Below are 18,851 nucleotides of genomic sequence, written 5' to 3' on the forward strand. Positions count from 1 at the left end.
ATCCTCTTGACACCCACCCTTTAAGTATTTATAGGTGTTGATCAGACCGCCCCCCCCAGTCTTCTCCAGACTAAAAAGACCCAAGCACCTCAGCCTCTCCTCATCAGAGAGATGCTCCAGGCCCCTTGTCATCTTTGTAGCCCTTTGCTGTACCCTCTCCAGCAGTTGGCTGTCCTTCTGGAACTGGGGAGCCCAGTGGTGCCCTGAGTGGAATTTGCTATTTCTGGGTTGAGAGTGTGATTGTAAGGATGAAAAAGGGGACAGATTAAACTCACCCGATCCTTTATGGTGGAATTTGGTAGAGTTTTTCTGCTCAAAAATTTTGCCTGCCTCTCTCTGACATTACTCACTTGCTGGTCTTTCTGATTCGACAGCATAAAATGAAATGGTCTTGATTTGTATGGCAGGAGTAAGGATGGGAGCTGATGTGTACGGGAAGGAGACTGATGTACTTGAGGCGGTGACTACACTAAAGACAGCTTTAAATCCTTGAATATGGGCCCGAGAGGAGTTTGAACAAGCTGTGTGCTTATGCAATTAAGGCAAAGCTGTGCCGCTTCTCCAGTGCTTACAGCACTTGATAGGGATGCAGAGGGGTCAGCTAGCTGCTCTGTGGTCATCTATTTAATCCTCAGAGGGAAATCTCCTCCGGGGCTGCAAGGAGGAGGCAGTGGGTTTCTGCCTCAGGCTGTGTAACTGCAGGGTAGGATCCTGAAGAGTGATTGCCATTTTAGCAGCACCCGTGCTCTTGTTTTGCTGGAGCTGTTGCTTATTTTTCATGGATCAGGAGGCTGCAATCAATTCCCAAAATACCAAGAGTACAGTTTGAGCCCCTGAGATCCAGGGTGGATGTGTACTTTGAAGAAAAAACATTTTGAAAGAAGTATCAATTTTATAATCACTGTAAAGGATTGACACAACAAGAGACTATTTTTTCTACTGGGTGAAACAGAAAACAAGGAATCAAAACTTCCAGGTTCTGTTTTCAGCTTGTGTTTGGAGACAAACAAGCACCTTCCTTCCCTGCTTTTGCCTCCTATAGACAAGGCAGAGCTGAAACTGGGGACAGAGCTGTCCTGTGGCTTTAAGACCATACAGTGATGGAAAGCTTTGGTGAATGCTCCCATGGAGATATAAAATGATTAATCTGCAGGCATCTGAGAGCACTTATAACTTTGCTTTTGGTCCTGTATCTGTTATTTCACTTATGGGGTTGTTAATATCTTGTAATGCACATCAGGCCGTATCTTCATGATTAAAAAGGGTCTGTTTTATCTGTAACTAGTGAGAAATGCAATTATTTTAAGTAGTGTAACTTCTGTACCGGTCAGACAAGTGGTATTAAATGACTTTAATAACTTGGCTGGAGGCTTGTTTCAAGGGGGTGAAAGCACACCATCCCTGGGATGGTGTTAAATGGTCCCTGGGACACCATCCCTGGGATGGTGTCACACCAGCTCCGGAGCTGGCGCGGGGGGGATGCAGAGGGGCAGGAGCACAGGAGACCATGAGATGGGGGGCAGAGTGGTGTGAGATAAAGCAGATTTCAGTGTCAGATGTAGCATTTTAGCCTGAGCTGGGAAGGGAGAACAAGGGGAAATCTAATAAGGGGATAGAGCCAGGGGATGCCCCACACAGTGGGAGGGGAGAGGGCTGGAGGCAGGCTGGAGAGGGGGAAGGAAAGGTCATTTCCTTCCACACCAAGACCTTGTGCCGAGAGCAAAACCCCATCCAGGAGCAACCTCTGCCATCTAAGGCTGCCCTGCTAATAGCTGGGAGGCAGCTTGTGGTGCCGAGACCTGGCAGGTCCTCTGGCAGCAGCGGGATGCCTTCCATCACCCTCCCTCTCCTCTGAAACTTCCAGTGCTCGTCAAAACCATGCTAATTAACTGTGTGTTAGTGGAGACAGACTTTGGTTTTAAGCAGAATAAACCCAACCGTGAGCACGGGGGTAGGATGTGGATGGGCTTAAGCTATTTCTAGGTTTTCATTCATTCTTTCTTCCTGTGAGACATTTTGTCTCCCCACCAGACCTTTACACATCAACAACAGAGTTAAGAGTCAGGAGCAGCGTGAAAAAAGGACAATTTTCCAAGCTCGCCACATCTCTAGCACAGAGTACTACTGTTCAAATAAAACCAGTACAGAAGCTAATTGCTGAGAAACAGTGGGATCTTTCAAAGCTCTAATTAAAGGCAATTTAAAATCCCCACTGATATTAGCAGGAGCATAAAACTGCTGCTGGACACAGACCAGTTTGCAAGACCAGCTTACCAACTGAGGGGGGGCAGCTGACCTGTTTTAGAAATGGGCATGGCTCTGCTGAGCGAATCGGGAGTTAAATTGACTGGTGTTGTGTAGAAAATTGGGCCTGTTATCCCTCCTGCACACCCCTGGCAGTGCAGCTGGGAAACGATTTCTGAGTGCCAAGTGGCAGGGATGTGCCCGTGCTGAAGGGTGAGGGTGGTGCGAAGTGATGCCAACCTGATTTGGACCCAGCCTGGCAAAGAATATCGAGGCGTGCTTGAAGCACGAGGGTTATGAGCACCTTTGGGGCTGCATCAGGAGCGCAGATTCCCAGTTCTGTACTGAAGGAGACGCTCTACCGAAATGACAATTAATTCCTGTTTTAACACCATACTTCCCGTCTTGCTTCATTTCTGGTGGAACACCTATTGAAATCACACCGCCTGTTGTAAACAACCAAATTTTCCACCCAGCAACATTCACCTGCACAGGGGTGCCTACGAGTGTGTCCCCGGCCACACGGGAGCTGGAGGGAGTTCAACTGGCACTAAAACTGCTCCTGTAAAAGTGCATTTCTACGGTTGCACTGTGCTACCTCTGCTGTAGACCTCTACTTAAATGCATGGTAAAGTCTAGGGTCAAGCCACCTGGCAGTAAATTAATGGTCCATAGTGTAGCTACTGCTGTGATGCCTCTCTTCCATTAAGAGAGAGGTGATGTTGCTCTAAGTGGCTTTATATGCCCAGAATAATGGTGCTTGTGGCTTGCAGCTGCGTAGAGGAGGATGCTTATTGCATTTAAACAAGATTATCTGAGCCAAAAGGCATTGCTCAGCCCAAGAGACACTGCAGGGTCCCAAAGGGAGACCCTCATGGGGGTGGGGGACTTCTGGCATGGTCCCCCAGGCATCACTTTGGGGGGGTTCACACAGACCCCTTCACTGACTGGGTTTTGCTCCCCTTCACCTGGAGGGATACTACAAACATCAATATTTGTGTTTCTAGCCTCTAAACAAGCATGAAAAATCCAGGAGGCTCCTTTGCTACCACAACCCCTCTCCTGGCACAACATACACGGTTATTGGTACACCTATGTACCAAATGATCATTAAATATCAAAGGGAGAAATTTTGGGTCATCCTGGACACATGCAATGCTCTAGGCTGTTAGGTTGCCTCTGAGCTTTTGAATAGTAGCCTGGAAGGCAACGTTTGGCTCTCGGCATCCAGGTCTCCCCAACACCCTGCCACTGGGCAAAGCGGCACAGTGTTGTGGTGACTTCTCTAGTTTATTTAAAAGAAAAAGATTAGAAAGGGAAATAAGAAAGATTTACCAGCTCTGAAGGTGTGAAGGGTGCTGGAGCCTTCTGCTTTCCTTCCCCATGGCTGTGCTCCTTGTGTCTCTTGGGCCCCATGTTGTAAATCCTATGCTCCCATCGGAAGAGCACCAGCTGCGGGCTCCCTCCAGAGCCCGATGACGCAATCTGGGTCATTTGGAGAAGGTTGTTGGGAAGGATCCTGCTCCTCCCTGCTGTGCCAACGCTCAGCTTTGCCTTCCAGGGTGGGCGAGGGGTTGGGCTGGTCCCATGTCCTGCTGCCAAACTTGGCTTGCTCAACCCACTGCAGCCTTGGGACTCCTGGGGTGTCCCCTGGGGTGACCAGCTGAGCTAAGGCAATGCTGGGGCACCACGCTGCGGGGACAGGGTGGGAAAAATACCACACTGGGGACACAGGGTGAAAAAACCCCGTGGGCTCCACCTAAGCACTTTTTTTGGGTGGGGACAAGTCAATGGCTGAAGCTGGCACAGAACCCACCTGCCCTGCCAAGGGGCTGCCGGTGAATAAGGGGATTTCTAGCAAGGCAACAAAGCCCTCCTGGGGAGAGACAGGATTTCTTCTAGTGGGACTGAGTGGATTACAAGTGAGAGCTAATCTGTATGGCTGCTTCATAAGTTTCCCCAGCGCCTGGACTCTGCGCTCAGCAACAGACACTATATGTGCCGGGAATAACTGATTTCTCAGAAACACCGTGTAAGAATGCATGCAGAGGGCTGGAACAAACTACATGGGTTTCTTTGTATTTTAGCTTTATCTATAACAAAATCTCTCCCCACTCTACCACCAATTTAGTACCAAGGGACCAGATGTGCTGTCAAGCACTGTGGCTTGGTGGAAACCATCCTGCACCTGCCAGTTCATATTCCTCACGGATCCCCACTTCTTGTCTTGATCTTATTGTAGGTATTTACCCAGAAAAATGCTCGTGGCAACAAATCTAACTCCAAAGCCAGTGGTTTAGACCATTTTCAACCTCCTACTCATTTACTGCAGTCAAAATTTACAAGCAGAGGCAGAATGCAGGTGCTCATCCAGCCCAGGGACCGCACCGCACAGGGATGATGCTACTCTTAGTCCCTGTGTTCAGACCAGCTTTGCTGCATAGCAAAAGTCACATTAGCAATGAATTGCCAAGGCTGTCCAGACTAATGGTTACTGCAAAGCGGTGGAAGTGAGGACTTAAGTTCCTACCTGGGCACTCTTCCTGTTCAGCTGCAGGTTTTTATCCAAATTATTGAAATATTCCCAAATAATTTATCCAAGTATTGAACTGCCTCAGTTTCTCCATTTGTAAATCCTTAACTTGCCTCTTTGCTCTTCTTGGACGCAAAACACTGTGTAAGACACAGGTGATGTTCTAGCAGCTGCTTGTTGTACAAGCTTGGAAAAATAAGCTCTCGATGTTTTCTGGGGAGTGGGGATATCCCAAATCAGCCCAAGGCTGGAATAATGGCTCTGCTGTGGCATCGCACGGTGTTTGTAAGCCGGGGAGTAGGGGGAAGCGTGTGCTCTGCCCGTGGGAAGTTTGTGTGAGTTACTGCTGTCCCAGCCCTTCTCCGTTTTAAATGCAAAATGAAGCAGACGTCTGCTTCACCCTAAAGTGACTAAAGATCGTAAATATGAAGTCAAATAAGACCCAACAGCCCACTAAGTGGCATGAAAGCTGGCAGCCTGTTTTAATTTGCTGCCGCTACACCTTTAATTTGCCCGGCACAGCTGGGAAGCGCAGCAAGCAAAGGCTATGCAAGCCCCCGGGGTGTGAAGTTGGAGGGACCTACGGGCTGTGAGCCAGGGCTTGGAATTTCCCGACAAATTTTCTTTTTGTGGTGCCGAAAGCAGCTTGTTATCAGCAAGTGTTTCTTGTGCCCTTTCCCTACCCCCTGTGCTGTTTTCAGCCTCTGTCGCAGCGTTCTGGAGTATTCTGCTTTCCAGACAGGAGGCCCACAGGGTATTTGGGTTGTCCCCCACAATAACGTTAGGATATGCATCACTAAAATACTACTGTAAGCCTCAACCTCCAGCCCCACAAACGCTACCGACACAGAAGTCGCTCCTCAGACGAGCGAGTGTAATTTATATCGTAAAACAGCACTTTGAAACTGTTTGCCTATAAAACGTCCTTCACTTGAATCCTCAGTTAAAGCCTGGCTTGCACCAGCTTCTGGCCAAACATAACTGCTCTAAGAAACCCTTTTCCAGGGCGCACTTAGCATCAGTAAAAAACAATCAGTAAAGCCTGAATTTGCTCTAACACATGCTTTAATCTTCACTCCCAGATACTTCACAGTAGCCCCTCTAAGCTCTTGGCAATGTCCCCGTCCCGAACACCTCGGCGCATCCTGCAGCTTCCCCCGATAAAGGATGAGGTTTACCTGAGCAGCAGTGGAGCAGCAGTGCCCAAAATGGAGATTTCAATGGGATCCGACAGGGAGTTTTCCCCTCTCATCTACATACTTCTGTAGTTTCCACCTTTGGGAAAACAGCCCATCTACAAGCAGGAGGTTTCCGTGTATCTCATCTCTTGGTGTCTCCAAATATTTCTCATTGCTCTCGCAGTTCCCAGGCAGTTTTAATTACTTTGTGTATTTTCAAGTAGAGGCGAAGCACCGGTGTTCAGCAATTATTCAGAAACGAGCTGCCAGAAGGAAGAGGGTGTTGAAGACCCTCTGAATAACGTCAGCCCAAGAAAGCTGAGCTTTCTCTCTCCAAACTTTGTCACGAAGCTCCTTGTTGTCCCCACCTTTATAAAAACTCCTTTTCCCATCTGTGCTGCCTGAGCTCCTCCGGGGCATGATGGCCATCCCCGTGCGGGCAGGATGCTCGGTGCAAGGTCGGTCCCTTTGCTGTCACTTGGCAAAATTCATTTCTCGGAGGAAAAAATGCAGGAATTGGGCAGAAAAGTGGGCTCGGGGTGATCCCACTATTACGCTGAGCCTGTGGACAGGCAGCACCTCGCCTGGCCGTGTAACCTTTACTTCCCGAAATGCCAGGGCTGTGTGGAAGCAGGCGTGCAGCTCTTTCTCGACCCTGCAGATCCTCGCTTGTGCCGGTGTGAAATTGGGAGCTCCCCAGCCTTTCCCTCAGTCACCTCCATCGGACCACTTTGTCCTTGGGTAGTATTTGCTTTTTTTCCTGAGTCAAGAGCGTGCTGGGGAGTTCCCGTTCATCTCGGGCTGCTCACTGATTTCCCATGCTCTGCACTTGCTATTTGCTCCCATGGCAAAAATAAAAGCTGCTTTTGCTGGTGTGGTCCACAGTTGGTTGCGATAGGATCTCCCCCCCTGTCCCTTCGTCGTCGTCCCCCCCCCCCCCCCCCCCCCGCCACGTTTAAAATGTAAGGTCTCACGAATTAAGAAGCCACAGCCTGTCTAGATCTTATACCAGTCAGTCTCTGATTCATCAGAGAATCTCCTTGGTAACTAGCTGTTCCTCTCTGATGGTTTGTTACAAAAAAGCTCTCCTAATTTAAAGATAAAATACAGTGAAAGCAGAAAGAGGAGCGACACCATATAGACACCTTATACAGGAACGTATGCCTTGTGTGTGTGCGGCTACTGGGTGTTTTCTGATGTGCATGGGAAGCAGCCTCTCTGTGAAACTGTGGTATCACCCCAGGGGTGGGAAAAGTGCCCTGGCTGCCCCATCTCTGCTAGAAATCCTTTTTTGCTGCTCCGGGGCCAGTAACCCCATCTGCGGGGTAATTAATCCCGCAGGAGAAGGTGGTGTGGGCATCTAACGAGGGGCTCAGCAGTTCATGCTTTAGTAAGCCAAATTTCTGACCCTGTGTGGGACCGATCGCCAGTTACAAAGATTCAGTGAGAGGGTCACTTTCTGCAGGAGCTGTACCCAGAGTGTTTGATGCTGCCTCATAGCCCTTCTGCTCCCATAATGAGCCCCCCCGCTGCCTGACCCCCCTGGGGGTGCCCAGCAAAGCTCTGCCTCTGCTCCAGGCACAGGGAAGGTGCTTGCTGAAGAGTTGTTTGGGTTTTTTTTTTTTTTCCTGGGAGCCAGCATTGCTGGAAAAGTTAATGCTTCATGTTTGAAATACACTGACTTTTTGAACACAAATTACCAGCTAAGTGAAGAGTTTGACCCATGAATGCCCAAGCTCTGCAACGAGAGATGATCACTCCGTGCTAGGTCCTGGTCCCATTGGTCTGGGAGGGGTTTGCCGTGATTTGGAGGGTGCGATTAAGTTTCTCACACTCTGTGATGCTGAGCCCAGTGGGATAGAGAAGGGGACAGACAGACTGCTCTAAGCAGGTGCAGCTGAGCTGCTTTTAATTCCTTTCACGAGATAAATTAGGAATCAAAAATCATTCCTAGATTTCTCATGCAAAAACCCTTCCAGCAGTCTCCAGAATCTGACAGAGGGAGGATGAAGAGTGAGGAAGGTTCACAGCCGAGACCGGGCAAGTCACCTTCCTCCCCATGTTTTTTCATTGGTCCTTTCTGTCCCATGGCACTAATTCCTCTGAATAAATACAACAAATGGCAACAAACCACCAAGTCCGTGAGGTGTCTTTTATCCCTGCAAGAGGCTTTTGAGCTCACCATTAAAGCCTGGCCACCCTCAGGGAAGAGCCCAGCAGCCGGAGGAAGGCTCCGCAGGCAGCTCTGGCAGCAGGGCTATCACATACTGCAAGCGCTGGCCATTTGGGGGCAAAATCTGAGGGTTAAGAAACTCATGCTTATTTTTGATCCAGTTGACCTATGCCAGGAATGTGACATGGGTCCAGGTCCAATCCAAACCTCATTCTGGATAAGGGATGGGTTTTTAGATAATCGAAGTTGTGATAAGCGAGGCCCGACTCTCCCCACCCTCAATCGGGGTAAAAGGAGAGAGAGATGCTGGTCCTTCCCCCATCCCACGCTGCCGCTGGGTGCTACTGTTTCAGGCCCCAAGGAAAATACAAGGGGAAGCCTCTCCTCCGCCTCTTTCCTGCCTTTTAGTTTTATTTCTGAAGCTTGAAAGCAAGAGCAAAGCTTTGGCTGCTGTCAGATGTCTCTGCCTCTCCGTGGGAGGGAAGCGGGGAAGAAGACGGAGCCCCTGATGGGAAGGTCTGTGGGGCATGTCCCTGATGGCTTCATCTCCAGACTCCCTGGATGGAGGGAGGTCAGGTCCAACAGCACCGGTGCCTGGTGTTGGGGTCTCTGATACCTGGTGCCATTCTGCGACCATGGTGCGGCTGAAACCACCAGACTGGGAAAAACAGGCTCATTTTTGTTTTGCCTGGGGGTAGCAGGAATTGTATGTCCCCCAGGGAGAGCATCAGGGCAGAGCTTGGGTGCCATGTCCCACCACACGACTCTCCTGGAGCAGGGGTCACTCCCCTGGAGCCCCTCCTGCCCCATGGAAATGGTGGGTAGACCTGAAGATGGACTGATTACCTTTGCTGAAGCTCTGGAGCAGCCAGAGGGGCACATCTCAATTTTTATGTTATACATTTTAATCGCACTGTTGTGACTTGGAGCTTGGCACTGGGAAAAGTGGAAAAGCATCGAAACCTGCTTGTTTCTCAGCCCCCCAGCTGGTGCCTACAGCCTTCGGTCGGTTCCCCTGCAGGTGCCTGCAGACAGCATCTCCCAGGCTGGGTTGCTGCCTGCCTCGGGTTGTTTTGGTTACAAATTCATATTTATATATATAAAAAAAAAGCTTATGTACAGTGTTTTGCTGTTCCCATCTCCTTTGCAATGTGTTTCTATTTTGGGAAACGGAGCAAAGGTGGCTGCAGCTATTTATAGCAGGGGAAGGTTCATGGATCAGGGCGCCCGCAGCCTGGGGTGGGCACGGAGCTGCCATCGGAGGTGGGGTTTTTCTTTGCTTTTTTGTGGCTTTTCCATTTTATTTCAATTACTGGTCTAATCCTGAATCAGATTTGAACTTAAAGGAATGTCAGTGGCAGTAAAAAAAAAAAAGGGGAAAAAAAAAAAAAAAGATTTGTGCACAGCCTTGGCAAGTATTTTTTTATGAATTGGATCTCTTGAGATGAAAGCTTCATTACTGAGAAACAATAAGCCCACTATACTTTCAGTAGTACAAATGGGTTTCATTTGTATTAGGAAGATACAAGCTTATTATTTTTAGTCTGTTCCTGTAGCACCAGGAACGTTTAATGTGATAATCAATGTAATTGAGGAACTGCAAGTACAGAAAACTGCAATGCTCTCAGGGGTGATAACGATGACGACTGTAGTGCTGCTGGAAGGGCAGGGGGACGGGTACAGTGTAGGGAAAACCAGGCTGGGATCCTGAGTGTGGATGATCCCAGGTCACGCCGGGGTCCGTGGGAAGGGACAGGGGCCAGGCAGTGTCCCCTCCTGGGGTCTGGTGGGAAGAAGGAGATCCAGGACCAAGCCTGGCTGCTGAATTTAGAATCATAGAATCATTCAGGTTGGAAAAGACACTTGGGATCATCGAGTCCAACCATCAACCCTACTCTACAAAGTTCTCCCCTACACCATATCCCCCAGCACTGCATCTGAATGACTCTTAAACATATTCAGGGATGGTGACTCAACCACTTCCCTGGGCAGCCTGTTCCAGTGTCTGCACTTGGCTGCATTTGGCAGCGACGTTTGTTTGAGCAGGTCTTTACTGAGTGTTTGCAAGCCTTGATAGGTTCACAAGTTGGCCAGTTTGGCTGGGTGGTTTTTTTTTTGGTTGGGGTTTTTTTTTTTTTTGGTGGTGGTGATTGTTGTTGTTTTTTCTTCCCCAGAAATAGCAAAAGGCACACTTTTGACACTCCTGCCAAATTCCCAAGCTGCTCCTCCCCAGTATGGGGCTGCTAAAGCTTTCCAATTAAATGCTTCAGAACCTTTAACTTGGACAAAACACGGCGTTTCCTCTCTCGGAATCTGCGAAGCTGATTTGTGAAACTCGGCCTGTGCAGGCACTCACACCAGCCCAAATTCTATGGAAAGCATAAGCAGCAAACGCGTTGGAAGACCTCGCCAGCTATAGGTGGGTCACCTATAGCTCTTTGGGTACCAGCTCACAGGAGGCCAACTACACAGAGATCCTGCTCTGGCTTTGGGGAGCTGCTGGTTGCCACCTACAAAATCCAGGCACTCCTGTACCTCCAGGCAATTTTGCTGCTAATTTTAGCCCCTCTGTGACACGGTGGGGTGGGTTGGTTCTTTTCTGGTGATTTACTGTATGTGTTAGTGGGTAGAAGTGGGGCACTGGGTTCCCCTGCCAACTGCTGGGCATCATTCTGGGCAGCGATGGGTGAAAAGAAACATCTGGGACCCAGGGGAGACAGAAAATATTCTAGATGTGGCCTCCAAAGATGCTAAATTCAGAGCAAGCCTGAAAGAAAGGACAGTCGGGTTTGTTTTCAGCCCTCTCTATTTTAATTTTTTTTCACTTAGAGGTGGGGAAATCAGCCCTGTTAAAAAAAAGTTGCTTTGTTCCAGTGGAGTTCTAATAAATCACAAATTTAGAGACACAAAACTGTGTCCATTTTGGGGGGAGCTGCCGGAGCTCCCATCCCACGCTCCGCTGCCCCACGGCACGGGGCTTTCTCCCTCTGCACAAACGATGACAGAACAGCCAGGTTTGACCATTAAAATGAGCTCACTTTAGCACGTGCCATCAGTTACGCTGTGAGTTATGCTTAAGCCTCCTGCACCCAGAGGGTACTTCGCTGGGGGAGGTGACGGAAGGTACCCGTTCACGCTCATAATGCAATTGCTTACATTATAAAGCAATTATCGGGGTTTAAAATTCCAATAGCAGTTTGAAGGCGCATATGCCCGGGGGCTTTTCCGTTTGCGGAGATGTTTCTTTTATTGTACTTACTTGCCTAATAACTTTACCATTTTAAACACATCCAGGCGCTTTAGAAACCTATTTGTGATCTTTGTTGAAAAATAAAGGCAATCTTGCCAGCTCCTTGCAGAATACTCGCTCCATCACAAGCTGCTCCTAAGGCCTGATTTAGGTTTTGTCCAGATTTATTGAGGTAAACTTCCCCCCCCCCGCCCCCGCCGCCATATAGTGTTTTCCTGCTCCCTTTCTTGATTTTTTTGGCAGCACATCCTTCTGTGCCGTCTCTGCCACTGTGGAACCACCAGCTTTTTCCCTCTCCCGGAGCAGCAGTTCGCTCTTGCAGTAAATTTTCACCCCAAATAACACATCTATCACTCTCGCCGCCCGTTCCCAGGGCTCTGCAGGCAGGCTGGCCGAGGGGGTGGGAAGGGAGAACTTTCTCCCTCGGCTGCTAAAGGGCAGATCTGCTGCTGGTATTTTGAGCTGGTGCAGTGGTGGGGAGGTGGGACAGGGCTCCGGGCAGCTCCATTCCAGCCCAGAAGGGCCAAGAACTGAACTGGGAGATACTGGAGGAGATAATTCAGACTTATCCCTTACTGCTTAGCAAGGGAGGGACTTTCTGCAGAGAGAGAGTGATGTCCAGACCTGGTGATTCAACGCTTCCACAGTTTCCTTAAACAATATTAACTTATTTTTGTGTGACTTATTATCACACAATGGTTTATCATGTGCAAAATGCATATGAAACAGCATAACTTCCATAGTAACCATAATCACAACCTGCCTATGTAGGGATTCAAATGCCAGATTGACGCATACTTGGTGGTACCACGTACACACCTGGCCTTGCATAAAGCATATACACTTCTGGCAGCCAGCGTTTTGTTTCTGGGATTTCACTCCCTATAAGCACTTACAAAACCTCGATTATTCATGTGTAATACCTTTGCACTAGACACATGCTTCTGTAATGTCTTTAAGGTTATGTGGCATTCTATTTGCAAGCCCTTTTATAAATAATAATACAAAATGCTTGCTGCTAAATCTGGCTGTCAGCAAGCAAACGCCAGGAAACAAAATGATTATTATTACTATTATTTGCACCATTCCAAAATCCATTAATTTGCTTGTTGCAGCGTTAGGTAATGAACGCTCCTGCAGCAAGGTCACAATTCCGTTTTACATCAAATAACTCTCTTTTCTCATGTATGATACATGAAGCATATTTCTTGCTCAGGGCATAATGTATTATTAAAATTATTTTCCTTTGTTCTTTCTTACAGATTGTCTATTATGACTCTAAAGATTGCCTGCATGACATCTCTTTTTAAATTCAATGCATAATTATATGAAACAGGAATTCATCTGATGCTACATTAATAAACCTCTCATCGCTTCCTTTGAACGGGGGGACACGCTGCTATTATTTACCAGACAACATGGATTTAGCTAAGCTTTGTGGAATTTTGCAGTCAGTGACACACGTATCGGATACACGCAGAGCAATGATGGAAATAACGTGAAGGCAAACTGCTCGCTTCAAGCCAAAAAGACTAATGGAAGTAGTAAAAATAGTAAAGATATGAAAGCAAGGGCTACGGAAAAAAATATCTGAGAGGGGAACTTGCGGGAAGGTTCACTGCAGCTGCAGACGTGCCTGGCTGAGTGTCAGCCTGGGTTAATTTGCAAGGTGACAGATGTCTTGGGAACGGGCAAATGCTGAAGAAAAGAGCTGGTGTCCCTGGGCCAGGTCTGCTTGTGGAGCTGAGCCACTCTCGGGTGTCCTTGGAGCATCACTGATTTACTGCAGCTGTGGCTTTGGCACTTGTGTTTAAGGATGATTATACAATCCTACACCTTTGGGTTTTCTTAATCTTTGGTAAAGCAAAAAGCCAAAGCAAAGTAAATCTTTGGTAAAGCAAAAAGCCTACTGGCACCACAAATGCAACTTTGGTTGCCTGACCCTCTACTGCTTGGTCTGCTTCATCCACCTCAGCTGGTCCTGTCTTACCTCTGGCTCTTCCTTTGAGCCCAATTTTCCCCTTGATTGGCCATAACGACCCCTTGCTGGGCTTCTCAGTGCTCCTGCCAGCCACCATGCCCAGGTGTCTCTGGTTCCACCCGTGCTTCCCTCAGAGGTGATTTCACCATCTCCTTGTTGCGGCTGGAGGAGCCTCAAGGATGCCCAGGACCGTTGTACCATCTGCTCCACGAGGACAGAGCAGCAAAGTGGTCCCCGCACCCTAAACCTGACTCTGAATTTGCAGCAGGTAAGTGCTGCTGTTGCGGTTTTGTAGATAGAAAACCTCTGCCGGGTGGTAGATGTTAAGTGTTTGGCTCAAGGTCACAGTGCGTATCTTGGAAATCGCTCGAGAAACACTTCATTCTTGGCAAAGGATGTGCTTTGGGCTGTGATCTTATCCTGTAACAAGAGCTGAGATACGTTCCTCCTCTTCCGCCCTAGTCCAGTGGTATATTTTGCTCGCGCTTAACAATAAGTGGAAAATCACTAACTTTGCCTTCTGATATATGTTTTTAATTTCTTTATTCATAATGAACTCATTGCTGCAGCAGCAGGAGTGAAATATGTGGTACTACTGGAATTTCTTTGCAGTTCAGCATTAATTAATGTCCACTTCTTACACAGACTTAACAATAACGCGCCTAATCTTTCAGAGGCCGTTGTGGGAAATTCATTATTCTTTTCTAGCAGGCGAGAAGTGAGATTTGCGTCTTGGCTTTTTGTTTAGAGCTGTCTTTTAAGGGTTTTGAAGTGTTGCAAGAGAGTCGAACGTTGCACCCTTGTTGTCCGAACCCAGCGCCACGTAATTGGGATTCCGGTCAATCCACTCGCCTTGTCGCTTCGTGTTTTGCCAGTCGGGGCAGGGACCGACACCTCGTTTCCACCGAGACCATGATAAACTTTTTGTTAGAACAACAGGTCTGTCAGCCTTTATTCCTCTTCTTCTGGCAGAGTTTAAGTTAAATGCTCTGTGTCATTTGCCACTGCTGAGACTCCTTGCCTCCCCTTGTGTGGATGGACTCCCGGGCCCGTTGGATGTTTTCCCTCACCTGCCCATTGCAATAACAACGTACTGCAAATTTTGTTGGTCTTTGTCTCTCTGGAGGACATTTAATTTGGGAGAACTGGCCATCCAGTGGTATAAATATGACACTAAAAACAAGTTGCTATTTGTCTATACTGCGAGACTTGCCTTAATGCCACCTCTGGATTACACCTATTTATCCACGGGTCAAAGCGGGTGGGTTTAGTGGTCTGAAACGCTGATTTTTCAGCACACCTCATTGTGTGCACGTACACCTCCTCAGTGGGCTGGGGGTCAGGAAAGCTTGGGGAGCTTGTGCAAAGCGGCAGTCACAAAAGCGAAGTCTGGGGAAGCTGCAGGTTGGGAGCGTGGAGGCACTTTGAGCTTTTTTGTGTTGGGGATGTCCCGTGCTGCATCTCCCTGCTCCTCCCTGGGAGAGCAGCAAACTGGGGGCAAACTGCTCCTTTCGTACCTCTGCATCGTCTCACTGGAAAGAAAAATGGGAAGTGACAGTTATTGCTGTTTCCCATCCTTGCTTGGCAGGGAGACAGCGCTTGTTACAGCCACCCCTGCCATCTCCTGACCCAGCAGCTCTGGTGGGGAAACTTGGAGGGAGGGGTTGTTATATCCTGATCCATCCTCCTTCACGGATTTTCCATTGGTAAGGTTTCTTGCTTTTCTTTTTGTGTCTAGTTTGGAACGTGTGTAGGTATTGGTCAAGAAAAATGGAAGAATGCTAATTATTGCACCCTGAGGGCAATGGCATCAGTCTCCCCACACAGCAGCTAACTCATTGGGACTGAGGGGGGGCTAAATGCACACTCTGGGGGCAACACAGGCCCTGAAGTAATATACCATCTCACTTATAAATGTGCTTTGCAGAACAAACCCTACTTTAAACCCTCCCCTTTGCTACACCCACTGACAAATGTAGCCCCGATTTAATACAAGGATGTTTTTCCGAAGCTCCCTCCCGGTCCATCTGTCTGTACTGAATTCATACACAGAAGCTTATACCAAGAAATGAGTTGCTAAAACTCCTATTGAATTTGGGTATCAGAGAGGCCTTTCTAGTAAAGATAATATACGTCAGCAGAGCTGGCAGGGTTTTTACTGGGGCAATTTTTCATTGAGTCCAGAGTAGATCTTCTTTGATAAATCTTGTCAGCGCTGTCACTCCTGGTCTTAGTGGCGTGAATAGCCATTTTGCTTGCAAAACAGCAGAGCCGTTCAGTGGCTTGTGGGTTTTGGCATCGTGCTCAAGTGCTCTCCAGCCTTGCCTATGTTTTGCTAATCTCTCTATGACTAATTCACTAACTTTTTTTTTTTTTTTTTTTTTTTTCATAATGCAAGAGAGGCTCCCGCAATGCATCTCTTAACCTCTGCTGTTCAGGCTCTTATGATGGATGCTGCCTACTTTTGCTGCAGGACGTGATCGACGCTGCCGTTTACTCGGCTGCGTTATCAGGGAAGTGTGGATGGAGTTAACGCTTTGTTCTTAGAGCCCCTGTGTGGTTGGTTTTTCATCTTTCCCTTTCCAAAGCTTTCGAATCGGGCTTCCTCTCTGGCTTTCACAGGCAGTTTGTAGCTCTGGACGGAACTGAAGTCTTAGAGATAAACCAGGCTCTGTATTTTTCGTGCGTAGTGTGGGATGGCAGGTTCATTCATAACGGGGGATGCTGCTGCTTGCTGAGCTACCGCCAGCTAGAGATACCACCGGTATCTCTTGAGCATTGCAGTCTGTCTCACTGAGACACCCATAGCCTGAGGCTTGAGTCTGCAGCTGCGATGTTTCCTTGCCATCATGATGGCAATGACCTTTTTTCCCTGGCTGGCCCTCAAGTTTCCACGGTGTAATGCAGGGGACAAACAGGGAATTTGGAAACAGCTAGCCTGTGCCTGGTACCTGGGGCTAGTGCTCACGTTCCTTTCTTGCCATGGGCTGTGCAGGACCAGTGGGTACAGAATCACAGAATCGCATGGGGTTGGAAGGAACCTCTGGAGATCATCCAGTCCAATCCCCTGCCAGAGCAGGTCCACCCACAGCAGGTTGCACAGGAACGTGTCCAGGTGGGTTTGAATGTCTCCAGAGAAGGAGACTCCACCACCTCTCTGGGCAGCCTGTTCCAGGGCTCTGCCACCCTCACGGGAAAGAAGTTCCTCCTCATGCTTAGGTGGAACTTGTTATATTCAAGTTTGTGCCCGTTTCCTCTTGTCCTGTCACTGGGCACCACTAAAAAAGACTGGCCCCATCCTCTTGACACCCACCCTTTAAGTATTTATAGGTGTTGATTAGATCCCCCCTCAGTCTTCTCTTCTACAGACTAAACAGACCCAAGTCCCTCAGCCTTTCATACCAGTCCTGCCATGTCAGCCTCATGGTAGCAAGTGGTGGGAGGGTTTTTTTTCTTTATTTTTTTTTCTTTTAAAATATCTGTTGCTGATCTTATATGTCAAAAAACTCCAGTGTCTGCAGCAGAGATGGTATCTTAATGAGTTGAGTTAGCATCTGTGGAGATCTCCGCAGAAACAGGAAAATGGGTAAATGCCGCGCAGTTTAGCATGACCCGTGTATCAGCTTTATCTAATACTGACCTTGCAAGAAGTCCTTGGATGATGTGAACTGCCTCTTATTGCTAGCAGAGAAAATAAAGTTGAAGCAGTTTATACCAGCTGAGCACCTGGTCATTATAGCTAATGTTGTAAAAGCTGCTGTGGAAGCACAGGCTAAAATGGCTATTCATCTTTGATCCCTCAGCAATAGGAGAGTCTCCAGTAATCTCTATAGGGTTATAGAGAGCTCAAATTTTATCTACAACCAGCTAAACCCTGTTTACAAAATGTCACCCTTCTTTTGGGCTATTAAGTGTGTGCAGGTCTGATTTTTGTGGTGCTGTGGGTGCTCCAAGCTGAAGGTCAGGACCTGGTACCTCCAGGGGAAGGGGATACCACACATTTACCCAATTGCCCATCCTTGGGGAGCAGAGATGGAGCCAGACTGGGTTTGAGAGAGGACGTAAAACTGAGTTAAGAGGAATATACTGTCCTGCAAGGCTGGGGTTAGTGGCTTCGCTGTCAGCTGGCTGTGTGGTGAAAGGCACTTCACGTTTCCAGGTGGCTTTAATTATACCTCCTCTGCAGGGGAGGGTGTAAAACACAACTGCACAAATAAACAAAACGATGGAGCTAGTAGGAGGCATGATTGCAGGCTCTTAGTTTCCAAACCAACAGACCTCCCAGCTGCTGTTTTTAGGTTCCCTGTGTATAAAAAGCAGTTAATGAGAAGGTTTTCAAATGCCAAAGTGGAAAGCCACCGAGGCCAGGAGCCAGCTTGTCTTTGGGTGTCTTGGGCCAAAGCTGAGATTGCTCCCCAGGCTTCGGTGGGGAAGACACTGGGTTTGCTTTGGGAGAAGAGCATGTCTGACCAAGAGAAAAAGAGGTTCAGACTGCAAAGCAAAACAGGGTGAGTTCTGTGGTTTGCTTGCAAAAGGCTTGTTCTTTGAGAGTCCGCTCTGGTCTCGTATACGACAGTGGAAAGGGATGGATATGGTAAAGGATGTGGTGCTTCAGAGATGGATGGAAAACTGTTTTCTCCTCTCTCAACTTGTAGTAGTAATGCCATGTGTCTGTTCAGAAATTCCTTAGGAAACTATTCGCGTCTCTCCTGCAATGCTTCATACCCTGGGTACCTCAGAGGCTGCAGGAGGTGTTTACTCTCTCTTTCTTGCCCTTCTCCCAACAATGCACACGCATAAAAGACAATTTGGAAATGTTTGTGCCTTTTGATTGACAATAGAAATCTTTGCTGTGAGTTTTGGCAAAAGGTTCATCGTCCCCAGAATGTTTTTTAGTTAACTCTCATTTCATTTGCATGACTAAACAGTGGTTTTGCATCACTTCACTACAAAAGATTTGCTGAGCTCCAAATGTGTTTCATTGCTGGAAAAAAAAATCCAGCAGTAAATTGAGCTTCTATGTATGGTTAAATTGCTTTAAACTAAAAATCTCAATAGCAACCATCCCTTTTATCCCTTCAAATGTAGCCTTGGGCAATATGAAATGGTGAAGCTTCAAGCCCCAGAAGATTCTGGGTGTGGATGGTGGAAACAACGGGACATGCCTTCATTTAAGAAATAATCCTGGTTACTGTCAGGGCAATAACGTGAAACACTGATGATTCACTGCTGAAACCTGCTACCACATCAAATGTATTGCCATGAATTATTTAGCAGATCTAATTGAATGTTAATTTTGCTAGTACAGATAAGTAGCCATTGAGTTTAGGCTGAAAAAAATCAATTTATATGTCATGGTTATGATATCCCTTAGAACTTGCTTGGGATGATCCATAGTGCTGCCTGCTTTATGTTGTGTTTTCATGCTCTTCTGTTGGGACTAGTTTGGCCTGGGATGTCCAACAACCTTGAGCTCTCTCAAATTTTATGTG

At 47.7% G+C, this 18,851-nt stretch overlaps 1 protein-coding gene across 2 annotated transcripts in view; it reads right to left on the minus strand.

Annotated features, from left to right (window-relative positions):
• KCNMB2 (potassium calcium-activated channel subfamily M regulatory beta subunit 2) overlaps positions 1 to 6,029 on the minus strand; it is a 54,675-nt gene extending 48,646 nt beyond the window's left edge. Inside the window, exons 1-2 of one of the 2 annotated variants that reach the window (XM_074153586.1) lie at positions 5,956 to 6,029; positions 3,580 to 3,729 (exon numbers count right to left, since the gene is read on the minus strand). In XM_074153586.1, coding sequence (XP_074009687.1) covers positions 3,580 to 3,729; positions 5,956 to 6,029 — 224 coding nt within the window. The remainder of the gene's footprint in view (positions 1 to 3,579; positions 3,730 to 5,955) is intronic. The other variant, XM_074153587.1, reaches the window with a different exon arrangement.
• Between the last annotated feature and the right edge of the window lie 12,822 nt (positions 6,030 to 18,851).

The sequence above is a fragment of the Numenius arquata genome, chromosome 9 (genome assembly GCF_964106895.1).
Source record: "Numenius arquata chromosome 9, bNumArq3.hap1.1, whole genome shotgun sequence".
In the NCBI taxonomy this organism is placed as follows: domain Eukaryota; kingdom Metazoa; phylum Chordata; class Aves; order Charadriiformes; family Scolopacidae; genus Numenius; species Numenius arquata.